Source organism: Nerophis lumbriciformis, linkage group LG29 (genome assembly GCF_033978685.3).
Source record: "Nerophis lumbriciformis linkage group LG29, RoL_Nlum_v2.1, whole genome shotgun sequence".
NCBI lineage: Eukaryota > Metazoa > Chordata > Actinopteri > Syngnathiformes > Syngnathidae > Nerophis > Nerophis lumbriciformis.
Genome location: NC_084576.2, coordinates 13,975,785 through 13,999,669, shown reverse-complemented (window position 1 = coordinate 13,999,669; position 23,885 = coordinate 13,975,785). Strand labels below are relative to the sequence as shown.

Genomic DNA, 23,885 nt, shown 5'->3' with positions numbered 1-23,885 from the left:
GTAAAAGTATCCTTCACTGTCAGGAGTTGTAGGTGACGAACCCCAAGATGCAGAGAAGGCGGAAGGCATTGTGCGGGAAAACATGATTAAATTTAACATTATAGTAAAAAAAAAAAAAAAAAAAGGGTACAAACAAAAGGCGCGCACAAGGCGGAGAACAAACTTGGCTATGAACTAAAATAGCACAAAGGCTAACTGTCGACAAGAAACCAAAACACTTACTGTGACACGAAGGAACTAAGACATGAGCAGAGTGAACAAAAGTAGACAGAGCTACAACGACAAGTATTATGACAGGTAGTAGTGATATCGTCAATGACAATAATTCAGCCCTGACTGGAGGGGAAGGCAGGTTTAAATAGCAGCTGGCTGATTGACACCAGGTGTGGCCAGGTGCCAATCAGCCACAGCTGAGGGGAAGGAGCACTCAGGGAGACAATCAGGAAATGAAGACAAAATAAAAGCGCTGACAGGAAACTAAGACAAACGCAGAGGAAAAACTAAAACACAGTCAAACTGTCAGGGACAAGCCTGACACTTCACAAGGATAAAGGTTTGTAGACCTCTGCTCTAGTCTACGACAGGCACACACCTTATTCATAAATAGTTAAAACATGTTGATAAATATTTTGTTCCTTTGTGTTGAAATGCTTTTTACAATAAAATACAGTACAGCATCATCCGAAAAAAAACAATTAACCAATGAAGATGTTATTAAATTTGCCAGCAAATTTCTAAAAACTTTTACGACCTTAAACTTCAGTCTGTTTACGATCATTCCCCAAATTGTAATTATTTTGGTAGCTTTGCATAAAAGTCATGTTCTCTCCAAAATATATGCTCTGTATGGGCTATGGGGCGTTGGAGGAAAACATGCATAGGTCGTGCAAAATGGTCGATTACTGGAAGTTTGGAATCCAGACTTTGCACAGTCCCTTAGTCTCCCTTAGTCTCTAAACTTTTAAACCCAGTTAAAAATTCTGCTTTTCGATGGAGCAGGACGACACAGAAACTACAATAATGGACTTGCACTATGATGTGTCGGAGAATGAGGCCTTCAGGCAAAATTTATTTTTCGAGGTTGACTAAGACATGTTGGGGAAGACTATTGTTTTAATATTTCATCCCCAAAGTCGACTTGTACACCCTGAAAATTAAACATTTCGAATAATAGATTTTAGGGTTTTGTTTTTTGGGTCATCCTGTGTAGAAGAGCACCACAGATGGATGAATGTACAACTATTGACTCCCATGTAACCTGAACCGTTGTTACACATTGATCAACATCGGTATACAAACTGCCTCTTGAAGTGCTTTTGTCTTAACACTTGTTTTATTGCCCTGGTCTCTTTTCTCTTTCTCAAGGAGGATTATTTCTGGCCAAACCAATGAGGTCAAAATGCTACGTGACCATGTTGGACCCGTTCCAGCACCGCTATGGCCAAATGTTCACGACAGCAATCTTAGTTCCTGCTTTGATCAGTGATATTTTGTGGGTTGCCTGCACCCTCGCTGCTCTAGGTCAGTAATTGTTATTTAACGCCTTTTTTTAAATGTCCTTTTTTGTCATGTCTGTATTATCATGTTTTGTTTTAAGTCATGTTTTGTTTAGTTTCTGTCTTTTCACTCCCTTGTCTGGTCACCATAGCAACCATTGGTTTTCACCTGTCACGTCACGCACCTGTTTCACGTTTTGAGTCACGCACCTGCTTTCACTAATCATGTCCATAGTATTTAAGTTAATTCATTTTCTGTTGTTCGGCCTGACGACATCCCCGTATTTATGCCCCCTGTCACACTCTGTCCTCCGCTGCGCACTTCATGTCCATGCCAAGTAAGTTTTGTTTCGATTCATGCCACAGTTAGTGTTTTGTTTAATTGTTCATAGTTTTTTGCCCCCGTGCAAGTCTTTTGTTTTCATTAGTCAAGTTTGTACATCCGCCTTGAGCGCGCCTTTTGTTCGTTTGAGTGTTATTATTAAATTATGTATTTACCTTCATGCCGTGACCAGTCCAATTCACTTGCACCTCGGGAGAACAAACCACACCATAGTCCAAGTTTTGACATTTTTACTGTCATACTTGCATGTGGAAAAAACTTAACTTATTTTCGTTGTTTTTCTCATTTTGATAGTTGTTTTTAACCAGAAAACTTTGAAGAAATGCAATATTTCAGGGAATGTATGATGTTTTATTTCTTAAGCCAATACAGATAACTTCTTGCTGCTCAAGACCGATACCATATTTATATGTAAATATTTTTTTTAATTTAGATTTAACTGTAGTTTGTGCACACTTTTCTTTGTGCTTGGATTTGGGGAAGTTTTAGCGGCAGGCGTATTCATACGATTTCAAAACACGTTACAGCCATGCTTGCGTTTCAGGTGGCTAATAATGTTTGATGTGTTGAAGACCGATTTTTTTTCCCACTCCTCACGGAAGGTTTGTAGAACATTTGGTCCAGTATTCTTCTAAAAACATTGAAGCAGTCCTGCACAATGCTCACCATGTTTGTTTACAATGAAGTTTATGACTGGCCGTCAGAGGTGCGCTTAATTTGCTCACCCTAATCCACCTACAGCAGAGTAGATTTAATATCGCCTTTTTAGATTGTTTATTGGAGCAATTATTATCAGATTTATCCATATGGTGTTAAATCCTTTTGTCAGGGCTTTTAATCAATCACAACTGGACTGTTTGGTTGGTCTTGGAAGACGTTTCACTTCTCATCCAAGTAGGCTTCATCAGTTCATTGGTCAGATCTAGTCTTAGACTTAGATTGGTCGGATCGAGATGTAGATCTGACCTCAGACTAGATCTGACCAATCTAAGTGTATAACTGTGAACTGATGAAGTCTACTTGGATGAGAGGTGAAACGTCTTCTTAGAGAAAACAAACAGTCCAGTTGTGATCCATTGAATGCCCTGAGAATACAATGACCTGGATGAATGAGAAAATCCATAGAGATATTAATTCCGTACCAAATTGCAAATTGTAATTATCCGTCTGATATTTATTGTGCACCCCTAAATGTTTTGCACTTTTTATTTTATTTTCACAATAATAGCCCTTACAAGGGAACATTTTTATTCAACCCTAACCCTAATTATTTGCCCTCAAAGTCCTCCCGTGTCCAGTGACTTATTCTCAGGTTTTGTAAGCATTAACCAAAACAACAAATGGATTTAAAAAAATAAAAGTATATATATAACCATGCTAGTATCAATAATATACTGATATAACCCTCGATATCGATACCACAGATTTTTTGGGTCAATCCGCCCAACCCTTATGCGTCGTGTACTCCGAGCCACGACAGCAACACACAACAACAACCGAGCCCAAACGTTCTCTCTAGTCTTATTAATTTCCTGTCAATAGCTCCTTACTTTTTGCTGCAAAACGATTCCATCTACACTTCTTAAACTTCATTAAGCACTTATTTTTTGGCGTTGTTTCAAGCTGGCCTTTTGCAATTACATGCCTACTAGTACTCCTTGTTTGCTTTTGGTGTGTAATTTCTTTAGTCTCGTCCTCCAGTGATAATGATACTTAACATACTAAGAAATACAGTTTATTTGCGGCAAAGGATGTGATGATTATTGACCAAGGGGAGCGATTCCAGACTGTTCATGGAGATTACGGATGGGTACCAAATCTAGTCCTTTTTTTGTGTGGAGATCAACCAAATCTGGTACTTTTTTTTTATGGAGATTAAGAATGGGTACCAAATCTGGTACCTTTTTGCACCGACCGAATCCTGACGGTCCTACTACCAGGCACCGATTCATGTAAAATCCAACGATGCTATATTACTGCATTTCGGCACTTGATGATCACTTCAGCAGCCCTGAGAGTGGACTCAGCCAAACTACCTCTAGGTAATGTTGCGATTTTCAATGCCAACAAAGAAATTACCTCAAAAAACGCTACAACGTAAGTACAGTAAGGCTCCACTTTTCCAAAAATGCGCTACCTTTATGCTAATATACATTGGCTTTGCTATTGACATTTTTATATGGCGATTTCAACACCATCAAATTTGTTATTGAAAACTACACATAAGAGGCATGTTCAGTCAAACAGCTGGTGTGTAAAAAGTACAATACTTACAGTACTTACACTTTTTAGGCTGCAACAAAAGACTAGATTTAGCAAAGGCTGAACTGACTAGCCAACACACCATAAACTATACACTACAGCCATCTAACGTCTTGGATTTGCAACTGTAATTGAAACTTAATGTTACACGTGAAAGGAATCTGTAATAAAACAAGATATAACAAGTGGACAGCAGTTATCATAATCAGCTCATTTATAAATGTTGCACAAAAAATGAGATTTAATTATCAAAAACAATTATAGTACCGTAATAGTTTTTAACACACACAAAAGTACCAAAAATTGGTACCGTTGAGTACTGGCATAGATTCCTTGGGTCCGGGAATTGGTATTGTATCGGTTCAAATGTGAACGATACCCATCCCTAATGGAGATACAAAATCAACTGCTAGCTGCCTGTCAGCGGGGGGACTAAAAATAAATACAGTGTCAGCTAGAGGGGATCAGTGTTTGCAATCAGCATTAAAAGGCATTCATCGGCAATAGCGATCACGTATTTTATCACGAAAATCGGCAGAATGACAAGTGGCTATTTAGTAAGTCTCTATTTATTGACTTTGTGGTTCATATCCGTAGCAATTTTTTAAGGATACGTCATAAATTGGTTACTAAAATAAAGTCACGGACCCCCAATTTATGGCTGGCAAACCTGTCATGGCCCCAGTCCACAACAAATACCACGCGGTAACCAGCGTGTGCAATCTATAAATATGTACTATACGGGGCAACACCTCAGAGACACTCATTTACTGCACAACCCTTTTTATCATGCTCCTACCTGTTGTTTTCAAAAAAGCAGGAGACATCTACCACTTTTTATGGGCATTTTAGAAGCATTGGGAGGGAGGTCGCACTTACTCTGCTCAATACGCAAAAAGGCATACCTCAAGAATTTTTTTTAATATATAAAAATATTTGTATAATATATATTATATGTAAAAAAAAAAAAAAGTAATTAAAAAAATACTTAAGGACACCAAAACGTATCAATTTAATTGAAAATGTATATTATATGTAAGAAAAGCTAACGTCATTAAAAAATACTAAAGGACACCAAAACGCATCAATTTAATTGATAATGTATATTGTATGTAAGAAAAGCTAACGTCATTAAAAAATACTAAAGGACACCAAAACGCATCAATTTAATTGATAATGTATGTTACATGTAAAAAAATAAAACTAACTTCATTAAAAAATACAAAAGGACACCAAAACGCATTAATTTAATTGAGTTTTTATCAGCCCCTTAAGTCCTCTAGCAGCTATAAAATAATAGAGAATTATATTTATATAGCGCTTTTACATGGTGAATCCCAATATTTAAGTTATATTTAAATCCGTGTGGGTGGCACTGGGAGCAGGTGGGTAAAGTGTCTTGCCCAAGGACACAACGGCAGTGACTAGGATGGCGGAAGCGAGGATCGAACCTACAACCCTCAAGTTTCTGGCACGGCCACTCTACCAACCGAGCTATACCGCCCCAAAAATAATGTGGCTTAATAGATGGTATGACTAATATTTTTTATTCGTACTGTCCAAAATGTTGACACACACATGCAGGACAGAGGATTCTCGCTTGTCTGTGCAGCGTGAGCACTGATCCTGCAGCCGTGTGTGGAACTGTTAGTTTGCACATCCTTCCCACGCGTGCTAAATAAAACGCTAAATAGTGCTCGCAAAACGGTGATGAGTGTTGATAAATCATATTGCGTGTGCTAAATACATATATATGCATCTTCTCCTCCCAGTATTGTGGGCGTTTTGATGATCAGTATATATATTGCATATTAATGAAGAGACAGAGACGCAAAATGGATTGCACGGCTTATTCTGCTCACTTAACAGAAACACTCCACTTTTCACACATTTAGGAGATCAGCTTTGCGTGTGCTATCAGGTTTGCACATGTTTTAGTACATGCAAACATTTAGTAAATCAGGCCCAAATTAGTCCAGGCCTTAATATAATGATTATATTGTTGATGTATATTTTACACATGAGTGTAATGAATTCCTCTTTGGAGGAAGACAAATGCTGGCCTATCATTGGCTTACTAAAACAATGCCATTAAAGGGGCAACTTTGTTTTTCAGTATGGCACGTTCTACACTTAAGACCTTTAGTATATCAGTATGTGGAATGGATTAAGAAAATAAATCAAACAATGTACTAATATGATCCACTTTAAGAAACTGTTCAAACTCAAAGTGTTTATGAAGTACAAAGAAGAAGAATTCTGATAAATATATTGAATCTTATTAAAAAAATAGATAATCCTATTTATCTCATAATGTAAACCATAAACTACTTAAGTATTTATTCAATATAACTTTATTTACTGTAATTTATCTATTTTAATACGTGTTTACTTACTCATTTTTTCTATTCATTTATTCACTAATACATTTATTCATTGTTGTGTTACAGAATGAGTAGTAACACGTGTTAGTAATTGCTATGATACTTAAAGGGATAGGATTAAATACGCTCTGCTTCTTCCTACTTCTTTTCGGACATGCTGTAATGAGAAACTGTAATTATGTGATCTATCATACTGTAATTGTATGCATGTTTGGAATAAACTTCCACCAAACAAACCAAAATGTCCTTTCATGTGATTTACAGGCGGGACGATGAGCATCATCCTAGAGCTACCATTTGTGATCTCCATCGTCATCTCAGCGGCCGTCTCCATCGTCTACACTTTTCTAGGCGGCCTCTATGCAGTGGCATACACCGATATCATCCAACTGGCCTTCATATTTGTCAGTCTGGTGAGCTATCAAACGTGTGATCAAATGAGCGAGAATCTCTAGGCACCATTTTGTTTTTGAAAATCATTTTTTGATTTGCTGCTTGTTGCTATTACCAACAACTGTTTTTTTTGTCTGTTTTAGTGGCTGTGTATTCCCTTTATTATTATCAGCCCGGCGGTTAGTGGCGCCTTACAGGCAGCGCATTTCAACCAATCAAGTGTGCGCTCATGGGTCGGGACGGTGCAGCTCCAGGACGCTGGGAAATGGACGGATAATTTCCTGTTGTTGGTCAGACATTTTGCTTCTTCAAATGACTTTGTCGTTATTTGTTTGAAAAAACAACACGTTTCATAAAAACACAGCAGATGACGGCCATCAGGCACATTTTATTTATGTTTTCACTTCCGTCACTTATGTTGTATGCGTCACGTTTTTATAACTTGTGTTGTATCTGTGAGTAGGACATATGGTACTATGGTTTACTTTATTTTTAAACATGCAGTACATGACACATTTACAGTTTGACACTTTCAACTTCAAAGAGTAGAAAAAAGCCGAGCTTATGCACATAGTTGAGTGGCACGTAGCAAGGTAAAACAGCAAGCATCCACAAAGCTTGCAATAATAATTTGCATTTTAGACAGAAATTTGCATATTCACATACATATTTGCATAATTCTCTGCTCTGCTCCAGTATGTACCCTGCTCAGCCTTACCAGCACCTCAGCATGCATGAAACCAGAGCCCTGCATAGGCCATCTATAGTCTTTAGCCATATTAATAGCTGCATCTCAGCGGATAAATGCATGTACCGGTACTCAGTGAACTAACGTGAGCGTTCTTATGTGTGTTGTAGACCTTAGGAGGACTGGCATACCAATCTCTACACCAGAGGATCCTTGCTGCGGCCTCCTCGTCCAAGGCTCAGATTACCTGCTTTGCTGCTGCTATCTTCACTTTCATTATGGGAATCCCCTCAGTGATCATTGGCGCAGTGGCTGCTTCAGCAGGTACATACACACCTTACAACATTCGGCCATGCATAGGCGATGCATGGTCACTTTAATTTGCAAGGCACCAAACAAACTTAACCCATGTCTGGGAGTAGGGATGCGTTCCAATCAAACGATGCTATATCTTGATACCTTTGTTGCACCGACTTACGTAAACAATCACTCAAACAGCACTCAGAGCGGATTAAAGCAAACTCCCCGTAAGTAATGTTACAATTTCCAACATTAAAAGCAAGTATGCTTGGTAGTAAACGCTCAAACGCTAATTTACATTGGATTTGCCATAGACATGGCAAATCCAGACATGGCGATTTCAACACCTCCAAATTTGGTAATTAAAACTTCAACCAAGATGAATGTTACAATCAAACAACTGGTGTGTAATAAGTACAATACAAACAGTATAAACACCTTGTAGGGCACAACATAACACATTCAGCTTAATTGAAAAAGCTACTTCATAGTTAGACAACATGGTATAGATAGCCTATATAGTACTGCCATCTAATGTCTTGGAAGTGCAACTGCATTGCAAATTAGACTCAAATGTAATAAGAAAACAATATATGGCATCTGGACAGCACAGTTATCAGAATCAGCTCAATTTTGAATGTTGTATAAAAAATTCAATGTTATTATAAAACACAAAAGTACCAAAAATTGGTACCGTTGAGTACCGGTACCGCATTGGTTCAAATGTGAATGGTACCCATCTGTTTCTGGGAATAACTTAAATGTGATGAAGAACTGGTAGAAACACTTTAAACATACACATATCAGTGACATATTTTTTATTGGGGCTGTCAAAAATAACGAGTTAACTCAAGTGATTAATCACAAAAAATCAGTGCAATAATCATGTATATATGCAAATTAAGCACGCAATTTATTTTGGCCGAACATGCTTCATTTTTTTTACTTCCTTGTCTGGTTACCTGAAATTCAGTGTGGATTGTTATACAGTCAGTGATGAGGTCAGTGCAAAGATGAGTGAGGAGACTCCCGACTGGTGTGCTCGCTGGCACATTTCACTCCAAAGTAAACCCAGACGGGGCTTTAGATAAAACTGTTGAGTAATTTTGAGCAGATAAATGACATGCATACAAGTTAAAAAAATATATAAAATATGAATAGAAAACATACAAAATGTTCCTGTATGACATTCTGACAATTTAATTGCATTTATGTACAAGTATTTGGATCTTTTAAAAACATTTTTATTTAAATTGTGCAAGCGTGTAAAAACCTGTCATTAATTATGATTAATCCAAATTCAAGTGTGAGTAATCTGATTTTAAAAAAATATTTAAAAAAATAATTTGGCAGCCCTAATTTTATACAAACCCTGTTTCCATATGAGTTGGGAAATTGTGTTAGATGTAAATACAAACGGAATACAATGATTTGCAAATCCTTTTCAACCCATATTCAATTGAATGCACTACAAAGACAAGATATTTGATGTTCAAACTCATAAACTTGTTTTTTTTTGCAAATAATAATTCACTTAGGATTTCATGGCTGCAACACGTGCCAAAGTAGTTGGGAAAGGGCATGTTCACCACTGTGTTACATCACTTTTTCTTTTAACAACACTGAATAAACGATAGGGAATTGAGGAAACTAATTGTTGAAGCTTTGAAAGTGGAATTCTTTCCCATTCGTGTTTTATGTAGAGCTTCAGTCGTTCAACAGTCCGGGGTCTCCGCTGTAGTATTTTACACTTCATAATGCGCCACACATTTTCGATAGGAGACAGGTCTGGACTGCAGGCGGGCCAGGAAAGTACCCGCACTCTTTTTTTTACGAAGCCACGCTGTTGTAAAATGTGCTGAATGTGGCTTGGCATTGTCTTGCTGAAATAAGCAGGGGCGTCCATGAAAAAGACGGCGCTTAGATGGCAGCATATGTTGTTCCAAAACCTGTATGTACCTTTCAGCATTAATGGTGCCTTCACAGATGTGTAAGTTACCCATGCCTTGGGCATTAATGCACTCCCATACCATCACAGATGCTGGCTTTTGAACTTTGCGTCGATAACAGTCTGGATGGTTCGCTTCCCCTTTGGTCCGGATGACACGATGTCGAATATTTCCAAAAACAATTTGAAATGTGGACTCGTCAGACCACAGAACACTTTTCCACTTTGCATGAGTCCATCTTAGATGATCTTGGGCCCAGAGAAGCCGGCGGCGTTTCTGGATGTTGTTGATAAATGGCTTTCGCTTTGCATAGTAGCGCTTTAACTTGCACTTACAGATGTAGCGACGAACTGTATTTAGTGACAGTGGTTTTCTCAAGTGTTCCTGAGCCCATGTGGTGATATCCTTTAGAGATTGATGTCGGTTTTTGATACAGTGCCATCTGACGGATCGAAGGTCACGGTCATTCAATGTTGGTTTCCGGCCATGCCGCTTACGTGGAGTGATTTCTCCAGATTCTCTGAACCTTTTGATAATATTATGGACCGTAGATGTTGAAATCCCTAAATGTCTTGCAATTGCAGTTTGAGAAACGCTGTTCTTAAACTGTTTGACTATTTGCTCATGCAGTTGTGGACAAAGGGGTGTACCTCGCCCCATTCTTTCTTGTGAAAGACTGAGCATTTTTTGGGAAGCTGTTTTTATACCCAATCATGGCACCCACCTGTTCCCAATTAGCCTGCACACCTGTGGGATGTTCCAAATAAGTGTTTGATGAGCATTCCTCAACTTTATCAGTATTTATTGCCACCTTTCCCAACTTCTTTGTCACGTGTTGCTGGCATCAAATTCTAAAGTTAAACAAATAATCATTATCAGTTTGAACATCAAATATGTTGTCTTTGTAGCATATTCAACTGAATATGGTTTGAAAATTATTTGCAAATCATTGTATTACGTTCATATTTACATCTAACACAATTTCCCAACTCATATGGAAACAGGGTTTGTATGAACATATGCTTTTCTCTAATTATAATAATAATAATTTCGATACAGCTAATTCCAAACAACAGTTATTTGGCAGATTTAGCAAGAGTAAGGGTTTCGGTGTTCTAGTATCACAATATTTAACCTTACGATACGATTATCAACATACGATCTCTTTTTTTACCGCTATAAACTTGTTTAAATATTTCTCCTTCATGAGTTAAATCAGTCTATGCCTGTTCTTTAATGACTTAGCAACACTTCCACAAGACTCCGATGTAACAAAGAATATAAGTAGTTTTATTCCGCAGCTCTTATAGTTTATATGTTGATATACTGTATACGATGGTGAGGACATGTTAGCATCTACAGTTTGTATGTTAATGCTGACCAGTTGTTTGTCCAAACAACACAACTCCTCCAACTAGTACCTTTTTAAATGTGTTATACTTTTAAATACATTGCCTCTCAATTTATAACGTGTAAATATTAAGAAGCTTACAGATTGTGTTTTCTTATTATTATTATTCAACAGATATTATTACATGTCAAATTTAGAAGAAAAAAACCCAGCATGTTTAAAAGAGATAAAATAAAAAGACTACTGGGTATATTATGTTAATCAACTAATTCTAAATTGGATGTTATTTTAGAATGCTTAAGTGCAGTTCTCCTTTAATAATTTTGATTGACGGTACAGTTTGATGATTGATAGGCGGAACCTTTTAATTAGCTATTGTCTACGGACGTGCACGAATTCAGAACACTCGATGTTACCACAGAAAAATAAACATACATTCTTAGGTAAATCAGTCTTGAGAGCCAATTCTAATTCACTAGATAGTCAAAGTTAATGTAAACTTTTCAACTATTCAACATCATCATTGTCAAAAGCTTACAATTGTCTGTATACAGACAATTGTAAGCTTTTGGCTATATAGAATAACCATATAGATAGATAGATAGATAGATAGTACTTTATTGATTGGGGTCAGTCATAGGCATTACATTTTTTTAGCTAGCTATTTTTTTTGGCATTAAAAAAGCATTAAATTGGATTTGCTGATACTGGTAGAAACCCTGATAAAATGATGCTAACATGTTGAAAGTGCAATTTCGATGTTATATGATTTGTAAGGGCAGCACGGTGGAAGAGGGGTTAGTGCATCTGCCTCACAATACGAAGGTCCTGAGTAGTCCTGGGTTCATTCCCGGCCTCGGGATCTTTCTGTGTGAAGTTTGCATGTTCTCCCCGTGACTGCGTGGATTTCCCCGGGTACTCCGGCTTCCTCCCACTTCCAAAGACATGCACCTGGGGATAGGTTGATTGGCAACACTAAATTGGCCCTAGTGTGTGGATGTGAGTGTGAATGTTGTCTGTCTATCTGTGTTGGCCCTGCGATGAGGTGGCGACTTGTCCAGGGTGTACCCCGCCTTCCGCCCGATTGTAGCTGAGATAGGCTCCAACGCCCCCCGTGACCCCAAAGGGAATAAGCGGTAGAAAATGGATGGATGATTTGTAAGAAGAAAAATCATCAGAAAAATCCTTTTTTATTTCAACTATTTTCCCTCAAGGAAGCTTTGAGTCTATAATGTGTGTTTTTTGATTACTCGATTAATTGAACAAATAAATCAATATATTACTTGATTACTAAAATAATGGATAGCTGCAGCACTAATTATATGTGATAAACTATGCTTGCATTTTCCTGAAGGAGTATGTTAAAGGTAAGTTTTTCTAAACTGCAAACCGTGGCTCAATCCTTTATTAGCGCTCATCTGTGCAGGTGCATTGTCTTAAAGAGAGTTTAACGTGCACTTCTGGCCTAACCAAGCAGCATGACATGAATGAAAATTGTCACATTATGTTGAACTCATTTTAGATAAATTTGTAGATGTACTTGATCTTTTGAATGTGTTTAAAATAGTACCACTGTATGTCAGACACCTACAGTGCATCTGGGAAGTATTCACAGCGGTTCACTTTTTACACATTTTGTTATGTTACAACCTTATTTCAAAATATAATAAATTCATTTTTGTCCTCAAAATTCTACAGACAATATCCCGTAATGACAATGCTTGCGGGGCCGCATGTTAGCGGTAATTGTCGTGATTTCGAGATGCAACTGGAATGCAACTTGTAGGTATAATATTTAGTAACACCAGTAGTCAAACTCTACATTAACACTCTTGTGCAGGAGTGTACACGAAAAAACAGAAGCGCACAAAAGGACTATGTGGACACTCAAAACTAGACTACACAGCTGTAACCGTCCATGCCCGGGTTCTGGGCATAGCTGCTGATAGCGTGTAGGGCGTCCATGAAACAGCCACATTCTTGGCCGACGAGGGGGCCATGTGCGGGTGCCTCAGGCAAGCTGGAGGTCGCGGAGGTGATGATGATGCTGGAGCTGACTCCAGGACAAGAGGCGAAAGAGCCCGCTGGAGACGAGGATGGCGGCGTAGTAGAAAGACCCGCTGGAGACGAGGATGGGGGTGTAGTGGGAAGACCCGCTGAAGTTAAAGTTAAAGTACCAATTGTCACACACACACTATGTGTGGTGAAATGTGTCCTCTGCATTTGACCCATCCCCTTTATCACCCCCTGGGAGGTGAGGGGAACAGTGGGCGACGAGGATGGCGGTGTCGTGGGAAGACCCGCTGAAGACGAGGATGGCAACGTCGTGGGAAAACCCGCTGAAGACGAGGATGGCGGCGTCGTGGGAAGACCCGCTGAAGACGAGGATGGCGGTGTCGTGGGACGGCCCGCTGAAGATGAGGATGGCGGTGTCGGGGTATGGTCCGCTGGACATGAGGATGGCGGCGGCATCGTGGGAAGACCCGCTGAAGACGAAGATGGCGGCGTCGTGGGAAGACCCGCTGAAGACGAGGATGGCGGCGTCGTGGGAAGACCTGCTGGAGACGAGGATGGCCATGTGCCAGGTGGGAAGACCCGCTAAAGACGAGGATGGCCCGCTGGAGACGAGGATGGCGGCGCCGTGGGACGGGCCGCTGGAGACAAGGATGGCGGCGTAGTGGAAAGACCCGCTGGAGACGAGGATGGCGGCGTAGTGGGAAGACCCGCTGAAGACGAGGATGGCGGCGTAGTGGGAAGACCCGCTGAAGACGACGATGGCGGCATCATGGGAAGACTCGTTAAGGATGATGATGGTGGCTGGACTTTTGGTGTCTCAGAGCTTTGCTTGTCTAGCCGTGGCTTCAGCTTTGGGAAGCTGGAAAGTCACTCTGGGCGGAGCTTGAGTCATGGACAGTTGAGGGTGGTTAACTGTCTTCGCCCTTGAAAAAAACTCCATGCCGGGCTCCTCCACCAGCATGTCTGCGTGATCCAGGAAGGAAAAGTCTGTGATAAACAAGTCACCTGGGGGAGGGGCGTGACTACGCACCCCAGTCGCTTGCGCTTTCTTGCACGTTCCTTGAGCACTGGTGGTGTGGCGTCATCCTGTTCTTCCGCGCTTGGGCTACACTGGCTAATAGCCCAAGTAGTGAATACAGATGCAAAGTGGTCAATGGGGTTCCCGTATTCAACCCCCCTAGAAGAGGAATGGTGCAGCGCTCGAGTCCCCTGCAGCAGAGGAGGTTGAGTGGACTCCATGTTGCGACAGTGTGATGAAGCTGGCCTCCGCCTTTGTCGACGACATGCCGGCTCGGCACTTGGCCAAACAGTTTCATTGAAGAAAAGATGATTCTCCGGTACCCAGACAATGAACTCCTCCGGTGAATCCTTTCATGCTTCCAATTCCTTGAGCACTTTTCTCTCAAATTCTTCTTCCGTGTATTCCAGTAGTAAAAAAAGACTTGAGGCTGTAATTGTTGCCAAAGTTGCGTCAACAAAGTATTGAACAAAGACTGTGAATACTTTTGTACATGTGTTTTTTTATTTTTAGTAAATTTGCAAAAATGTTTGAATAAAACATCTTCACATTGTCATTATGGGGTAATGTGTGCAGAATTTTGAGGACAAAAATGTATTTATTCCGTTTTGGGATAAGACTGTAAGATAACAAAATTTGCCAAAGGTGAAGCGCTGTGAATACTTTACAGATGTAATGTATGAAAGACCTGTTGTTTATGTAGCGCTACAACTGTCTCCTTGTTGTTGCATCATTGCTAGAATTATGCTGCAAAACAAGAACTATGACATTATTTTTTTTTTTTCATATCATGCCTTTTGCCATATTGAGACATTATTATTATTATTGCAAAGTATTTATCGCATCGTTTCGCGATGTACCGAGATTCCCAGCCCTACTTTTCACGGTTGTCACTACTTGTTGTACATTCAGTCAATCGCAACTAGACTGTTTGGTTTGTCTCAGAAGACGTTTCGCCTCTCATCCTAGTAGGCTTCATCAGTTCATGCTCTCAGACTTATATTGGTCATATCTAGTCCGGCAGCTGGTGCCAAAACCTGAGATTCCCAATATTTTGGGCTGGTATTGGTCGATCCAGAGCGATCGTTCTGCCACACAGTACCTCAATGCTAACGGGTTGAAATTACACTTCAACGACTGTTGTTAGCATTGATAGTAGGATTGCTCGTTTGCATCTCAACAGTTGTTTTTCTCACCACGATCGGGCGGAACCATCCTTAGCCAGGCACACTATCCTGGTGTTGGAGTATACATTTTTGGGGTTTTGGGTCCAGTTGCGATCGATTGAATGTCCTGCGAATACAATAACCTAGATGAACGAGGACATCCATAGATACGTGTTGTACGATTGAAATGTTTGAACATATTTAAGCACACTCCGGAACAACACGGCCAAGTAAGACGCGAGTCTCCTATTTCCGTTTTTCTTTTTATTTCAATTTCAGCAGAATTTATTGTTTGATGGAAAAATTACTCACTCAATTTTAACCTGCATGCACCAAAAACATGTATTTTTTAACGAGTTAACAAACAATTATTTCAACTTGAAAATGATCTGTTTAAGGTACTCTCAATCAGGACAAATTAAATAGTATCCATCTGGGATTAATCGTGAATAATTACCACAAAATGTGATTAATCGGGATTAAAGGAGACAGATTTAGTAATGTGGCCAGAAATGGTACTGCAATCAGTCAAAATTCTGTAGTCCCTTCCCACTCTCCATGACTGAGGTTGCCAGATACGCAGCCGAATCCGACTCCAACTCCAAGGAACTTAAAAAGGAAATCAACAAGTCCTACGATGTAGGTTTCTCTTGTTTATGCTTCTTACAAGATGGTTTACTAAGTAATTATGCCACATTTCTGATGTCGATTAGCCAAATGTATTTGTAAAGTTACGCAGCAATATTTTCGTCGGGTATATTGTTGGCATTATCCTGATAAAATTTCTACTTTGACCGCACGGACCACCATCGAAATAATTATAAATAATTATATTCAATGTATTATATATCGCTACTTCGATGGCAAGTTAAGGTCAACAGTAAAATTACCGCCACATTTCGTTCAGCATAACCCCATGTTGCATCCAACCTGACGCACTGCATTCTCTTCCATGTACGCACATCACCATCTTTCAGTGCAGAGTGCTGTTCTATGAGCCAACCCACGTTACGCAAAAACCACTTAACGCATAAATCATATAGCCTACTACCATGTCAATATACAAAGTAGAAAATCATTATATGTAATGCATTATATGATGCCAAGCAAATACCACCCCATTTGTGCCTGATGCACATACAATTAGCCGTGCTAATGTTGGAACCCATTTCCTCAGCTTATCAGCATAATGAGAAGGGAATAGGCACTGACACATGATGTAAGTATATATGTAATGCAGATGATCCAGAACCTTACATTTTTAGCCTGAATATAAGGAGGATGAGCTACTTGCTTTGGAAGCTGGATCCACTCGCTGTGATGCTGACTGATGGGATGGTTGTATCTTTCAGCAGGCGTCTTGTGCTCCCCTTTTAGCTGATGAAATCAGAATAATCCTCACTTCTCGGGTTAAAAAAACGCTGACTTGAAACGCTGAGATTTGAAAAGCGCCAACAATCATACTTGCCAACCCTCCCGAATTTTCCGGGAGACTCCCGAATTTCAGTGCCTCTTCCGAAAATCCCCCGGGACAACCATTCTCCCGAATTTCTCCCGATTTCCAGCCGGACTTAAGGCACGCCCCCTCCAGGGCCTTGCGGACCTGAGTGAGGACAGCCTGTCGTCACTTTCCGCTCTTTACTTCATACTTCAGAACCGACTCCCACACTTGCCGTCAGGGCGCGCAATACAACCTAAACCGTTGTAAATGTAACTTTTTGGTTGGCCAATGGTTTAAAAAGTAACCACAGAACAGTGTTCTGTGGCTACTTTTTGGTTGGCCAACGGTTTAAAAAGTTTTTTTAAACCGTTGGCCAAGTGTTGACGGCAAGTGTGGGAGTCGTTTCAGAAGTATGAAGTAAAGAGACGTAACTTCATCACCTCGCCTGGTTATTGACTCCAACCCAGAATATTACACTGCCCATACCTATGCTCCTTCAAAGGCTGTGCTACTGGCTGCAAAGCATTGCACTTTCAAAAACAACAATGAGTAGAGAGGAGTGTTATGTGTGTATACGTGTAAATAAATGAACACTGAAATTGAAGTATTTATTTTATTTATATGTATATATATATATAATAAAATACATATTTATATATAGCTAGAATTCACTGAAAGTCAAGTATTTATTTTATTTATATATGTATAAATATATATATATATATGAAATACTTGAATTTAAGTGAATTCTAGCTATAAATATACTCCTCCCCCCTCACCCCGCCCCCTCAAATCTCTCGAATTTGGAGGTCTCAAGGTTGGCAAGTATGCCAACAATACTCCAGTTACATTTCGTGACTTGAATATTAACCAAGTATTAGTGATATTTTTGTTATTAGCGGTAACGCTCACAAACTATTTATAGCAAAGTAATCACTACCGTGTGTGCCTATGTTTACATCATCGAGTGGTCTTCTGCTTCCTTGCTCCCTGGAAGTTTATTCTAGATCACTAATCATGCGCCTCACCTGGACAGAAGACGTCTGAGTAGGTATTCCGACAAGTTGGTCACTTTGACAGCCATTTAGGACTCGAAAAGACGCTTGGTCCCACCCGCCCCGTTTTTTTGGTGAGGATTATGAGACATTCTTCACCTAAATGGGAATAGATGAACATCCTAGCAGTCGGCATCCTAGTGAAAGCAGACATTGTACAGTAAGGGATGTTTTATTATGTTTGTTGTCTCTCATGTAGTCTACAGTGAGTAATAATCAGGGATGAAGAGAAAAAGCAAACGTCGTAATGCATTTTTTTTAAATAAATGCGCCGCGTATGCTTAAAAAGATCAAAATACGTAAATATTAAATGTTATTATAAATGTGTTTGTTACTACATTACATATATACTTAGATGAAATCAGGATGGAGGTGTTTGGATGTTTTTTAAGGGCTTTGTAGGCGGAATTGTGCGGCTCACATAGGCTCCATTGTCAGCGGACTTTTGCTCGCATTTATTTAATATTTAGAATGCATAAAAAAACATCCATCGTCATGTCTTTCATAATGATTGCGAGCGACAGGCAAAATTCCAAAAAAAAAGTGCAGTTTCCCTTTAACACTTTTTTAAACTCACTTTCGTATTTCACCTACAGCGTGCATTGCAATAAATTATGCAAATGAGACGATTGATGTTATGTAACGACGACTAGCAACTTTCCTTGCTGAGCAGTTGACAACAGTTGTGTTGAAGTGGAGGCACATACACAAGACCGCCCACCAAATGACGCATCCTGAAGAGACGTTCAGAAAGCGGTCTGTAAAATAATCAATGCAAAATTTTGACCAAAGAACCACCATTGTATGTGTTTTAAATGTAGAACAAAATCATAATATGACCCTTTTAATACATGTGATCGGTATCATATTGGTATCGGCTGATCAGTTTAGGAACCGGCAGCATAAAGCCCTGATGGAAAAATCTCAAATACTTGCAATATAAATTAATCCCCATTACCTGCTCTCTTGCTAGCAATTTCTCCACTATCTAGGACACAGGTGTCAAACTCAAGGCCCGGGGGCCAGATCTGGCCCACAACATCATTTTATCTGTCCCGCAAACACCTGGAAATGATGTGTCAATAAAGTACTTAATATTTTCTCACTAAATGTAAAGGATTTTTTTCATTTTGACAGAAAAAATATATGTACTGCTTGAAATTGCATACCTTTTTAAACTTTAATAGTATTCATTATTGCAACAAATATTACAGTATATTATTATACTTTCCAAACATGTTTTTGTCTAAATAATAATACTTAACTTTACAGCAAACTACCCATCAAATTAATAAAAATGTAAATACATTTTACGTTGTGCTTTACAGCATATTACTGTAACTTGAAAAAATCTACTACAGTTTTTTGCATTAAAATTCTGTTGACTGAGCTGCCAGTTTTTGACTGTGAAATCTACGGTTGTTGTTTTTAACTGTGTATTACTGTAAATGGAAAGACGGTACATTTGATTTTATGGTAGAAAAACTGGCAGCTAAGTTGCCAGAATAAAAAAAGAACTTGTACTGTTTTTCCATTAACAATATAATGTTGTAAAAACCAATGTAAATTAAATTCTGGCAACTAAGCTGCCAGCTTTTCCGTAAAAAAAACCCCCCAAAAATAGTGATGCTGTTTTTTCATTTACTGTAAAATGTTGTAAAAAAAACCCACACTATATTTTACAGTAACATTTTGTAAATATAAAGTTTTTACTGTAAAATGGACAGTCTACTTTAAACAATTTATATAATCAATAATGACATCCAGAGGCTAATTCATACATTATTCGCTGTTGCAATCACCAACTGCGCTCCCCTTACTCACCATTGCGTGTTATACTCAATGGTTAACTGGACATCTTTATGTGCTCGACGCCTCAATCATTGGTATGTTTTCATCTACAAAACCATTCTGGGTATCTCTCCATCTTATCTGTCTTGTCTTTTAAAAAAGAAACAAGGAAGTCACAATCTTCGTTCAATGAATGTTCTGCAATTTGTCGTCCCCAAAGTAAGAACTCAACTGGGCAAGAAAGCATTTAGGTTTTCAGCACCGATGGCTTGGAATAACCTACAATCGAATATTAAACTTCAAACCCTTGTTACATTAAATGAGTTTAAAGCTTCTGTGAAAGGACTGCAGTCTACCTTGTCTGTATGCACATGTGTCATGTGAGCAAGTTTTAAAGGGGAACATTATCACAATTTCAGAAGGGTTAAAACCATTAAAAATCAGTTCCCAGTGGCTTATTTTATTTTTCGAAGTTTTTTTCAAAATTTTACCCATCACGCAATATCCCTAAAAAAAGCTTCAAAGGGCCTGATTTTAACCATCGTTATATACACCCGTCCATTTTCCTGTGACGTCACATAGTGATGCCGATACAAACAAACATGGCGGATAGAACAGCAAGTTTATAGCAACATTAGCTCGGATTCAGACTCGGATTTCAGCGGCTTAAGCGATTCAACAGATTACGCATGTATTGAAACGGATGGTTGTAGTGTGGAGGCAGGTAGCGAAAACGAAATTGAAGAAGAAACTGAAGCTATTGAGCCATATCGGTTTGAACCGTATGCAAGCGAAACCGACGAAAACGACACGACAGCCAGCGACACGGGAGAAAGCGAGGACAAATTCGGCGATCGCCTTCTAACCAACGATTGGTATGTGTTTGTTTGGCATTAAAGGAAACTAACAACTATGAACTAGGTTTACAGCATATGAAATACATTTGGCAACAACATGCACTTTGAGAGTGCAGACAGCCCAGTTTTCATCAATTAATATATTCTGTAGACATACCCTCATCCGCTCTCTTTTCCTGAAAGCTGATATGTCCAGTCCAGTTGGAAATGCATCTGCTTTGAGTGTCGCAGGATACACACCACACATTCTTGCCATCTCTGTCGTAGCATAGCTTTTGTCGGTAAAGTGTGCGGAACAAACGTCCAATTTCTTGCCACTTTTGCATCTTTGGGCCACTGGTGCAACTTGAATCCGTCCCTGTTCGTGTTGTTACACCCTCCGACAACACACCGACGAGGCATGATGTCTCCAAGATACGGAAAACAGTCGAAAAAAACGGAAAATAACAGAGCTGATTGGATTCGGTGTTTGAGAAAATGGCGGATTGCTTCCCGATGTGACGTCACGTTGTGACGTCATCGCTCTGAGAGCGAATACTAGAAAGGCGTTTAATTCGCCAAAATTCACCCATTTAGAGTTCGGAAATCGGTTAAAAAAATATATGGTCTTTTTTCTGCAACATCAAGGTATATATTGACGCTTACATAGGTCTGGTGATAATGTTCCTTCCGCTTTAATGTTGTAAATGTGATGTTTTATGTGTTGTTTACTGTTTTTAATGTAACCTTGCTGCTGCCCTCTTGGCCAGGTCTCCCTTGAAAAAGAGATCTTTGATCTCAATGGGATTTTTTTACCTGGTTAAATAAAGGCTAAATAAAAAATAAAAATAAAACAAGCGGCCCTCTGATGGCAGCCATAACTGCCATGTGGCCCTCAATGAAAACCAGTTTGACATCCCTGATCTAGGACGTGCAGAAAAGAGTTTGTGTGCTAATCTCACATAAGGATTGTGAACGAGGGGCAAGATTCCCCCCAAAAATGTGATGTACAGGGTTGTCAAGACGACAAGTAGTGTGTTAGGGAACAAGTGGACATGTCCCGGTCCTCCTGGAGGTTTGTTTGCTGACAGCAAGTGTGTGTAACTTGCAGTGGTACTTTGTCACCATCACCATGCCTTCTTTTCCCCCTCTCTCTCTCCCCATCTTCCTCCTCCACTCTGTCTCCTTCTCTCTAAGACTGGAACCAGACAGAATATGGTCTACCCCCACCTTATGAACGCGGGGAGGCCGGGATTGTTCTGCCGCTGGTCCTGTCCTACATCGCCCCCAGCTGGGTGTCAGTGTTAGGCATTGGTTCTATAGCGGCAGCAGTTATGTCCTCCATGGACTCCACATTGCTGTCGTCAGCATCCATGTTCACACAAAACATATACAAGACGACTTTGAGAAAGCAGGTGTGTGTGTGTGTGAGGGCGTGCGACTGGCTCTGCGGCGAAGCGAAGGCGGCGCGATGTTCACCACCTTCTTTCCCTCCCCCTCCGCAGGCCTCGGACAAGGAGCTGCTGTGGGTGGTCCGCGTTAGCGTGCTGCTGGTGGGCGTGGCCGGAACCAGCCTGGCTTTCAAGAAGAACAGCGTGCTGGCGCTCTGGCTGTTGGCGGCGGATCTCCTCTACTGCATCGTGAGCCCGCAGCTCTTCTGCGTGGTGCACCTCCGCTCCGCCAACAGCTACGGCGCCATCAGCGCCTACACGGCGGCGCTGCTGCTGCGCGTGCTGAGCGGCGAGCCAGCCATCGGCCTGCCGCCTCTCATCCTCTACCCAGGCTGGAGGGAAGAGCGGGGCGTGGTCAACCAGTATTTCCCCTTCAGGACTCTGATTGCATTCATCTCTCTGGTGACTCTGCCCCTCGTGTCCTGGCTGGTCCAGCTGGCCTTCACGCGGCAGCTGCTTCCGCAGTCCTGGGACATCTTGGGCGTGTGTCAGCAGCAAACGGAGGCGGCGGAAGAGGAAATTCCGATCCAACTATCCAATGAGGAAAAGAAGTGTATCCATAATACAGCTTTATAGATCTCTGCCAAACCTCCTCTTATGCACACGGTGTTTACGCACTCTCACATATTTTCTATGACACAACAATTACAGTTAAGATGGCCACCCCCAAAAAAGAAAGAGGCTGTCAAACACAAATGAGTAAAAGACCCGTAAGGCTGCACTCACCTAAAAACAGGCCGTATTTTCCCCGACTATAAGCCGTTTGGACAAATCACGATTCGATTAAAATGACAATACAGTACAGGCCAAAAGTTTGGACACACCTTCTCACTCTGCGTTTTCTTTATTTTCATGACTATTTACATTGTAGATTGTCACTGAAGGCATCAAAACTATGAATGAACACGTGGAGTTATGTACCGTATTTTTCGGAGTATAAGTCGCTCCGGAGTATAAGTCGCACCGGTCGAAAATGCATAATAAAGAAGGAAAATATGTATATATATAAGTCGCACTGGAGTATAAGTCGCATTTTTTGGGGAAATTTATTTGATAAAACCCAACTCCAAGAATAGACATTTGAAAGGCAATTAAAAAATAAATAAAGAATAGTGAACAACAGGCTGAATAAGTGTACGTTATATGAGGCATAAATAACCAACTGAGAAGGTGCCTGGTATGTTAACGTAACATATTATGGTAAGAGTCATTCAAATAACTATAACATATAGAACATGCTATACGTTTACCAAAACAATCTGTCACTCCTAATCGCTAAATCCCATGAAATCTTATACGTCTAGTCTCTTACGTGAATGAGCTAAATAATAATATTTGATATTTTACGGTAATGTGTTAATAATTTCACACATAAGTCGCTCCTGAGTATAAGTCGCACCCCCGGCCAAACTATGAAAAAACCTGCGACTTATACCCTGAAAAATAACGGTATTAAAAAAAAAAGGGGAAATAACTGAAAACATGTTTTATATTCTAGTTTCTTCAAAATAGACACTTTTTGCTCTGATTACTGCTTTTGCACACTCTTGGCATTCTCTCCATGAGCTTCAAGCACACCTGTGAAGTTAAAACCATTTCATGTGACTACCTCTTGACATTGTAGATTGTCACTGAAGGCATCAAAACTATTGACACCTGTGAAGTAAAAACCCTTTCATGTGACTACCTCTTGAAGCTCATGGAGAGAATGCCAAGAGTGTGCAAAGCAGTAATCAGAACAAAGGGTGGCTATTTTGAATATACAACATGTTTTCAGTTATTTCACATTTTTTTGTTAAGTACATAACTCCACATGTGTTCATTCATAGTTTTGATGCCTTCAGTGACAATCTACAATGTAAATAGTCATGAAAATAAAGAAAACGCATGGAGTGAGAAGGTGTGTCCAAACTTTTGGTCTGTACTGTATATTGCAGAAATTCTG

The 23,885-nt window shown here is 39.9% G+C and overlaps 1 protein-coding gene across 2 annotated transcripts in view; it reads left to right on the top strand.

The window, feature by feature from the left end:
• Positions 1-23,677, top strand: part of LOC133572218 (high affinity choline transporter 1-like) — a 52,062-nt gene extending 28,385 nt beyond the window's left edge. For both annotated transcript variants that reach the window (XM_061925028.2, XM_061925029.2), the window contains 6 exons: positions 1,366-1,521; positions 6,750-6,898; positions 7,022-7,168; positions 7,737-7,890; positions 21,687-21,904; positions 21,995-23,677. In XM_061925028.2, coding sequence (XP_061781012.2) covers positions 1,366-1,521; positions 6,750-6,898; positions 7,022-7,168; positions 7,737-7,890; positions 21,687-21,904; positions 21,995-22,516 — 1,346 coding nt within the window. In that variant the 3' untranslated portion in view covers positions 22,517-23,677. The remainder of the gene's footprint in view (positions 1-1,365; positions 1,522-6,749; positions 6,899-7,021; positions 7,169-7,736; positions 7,891-21,686; positions 21,905-21,994) is intronic.
• The last annotated feature ends 208 nt before the right edge of the window (positions 23,678-23,885 follow it).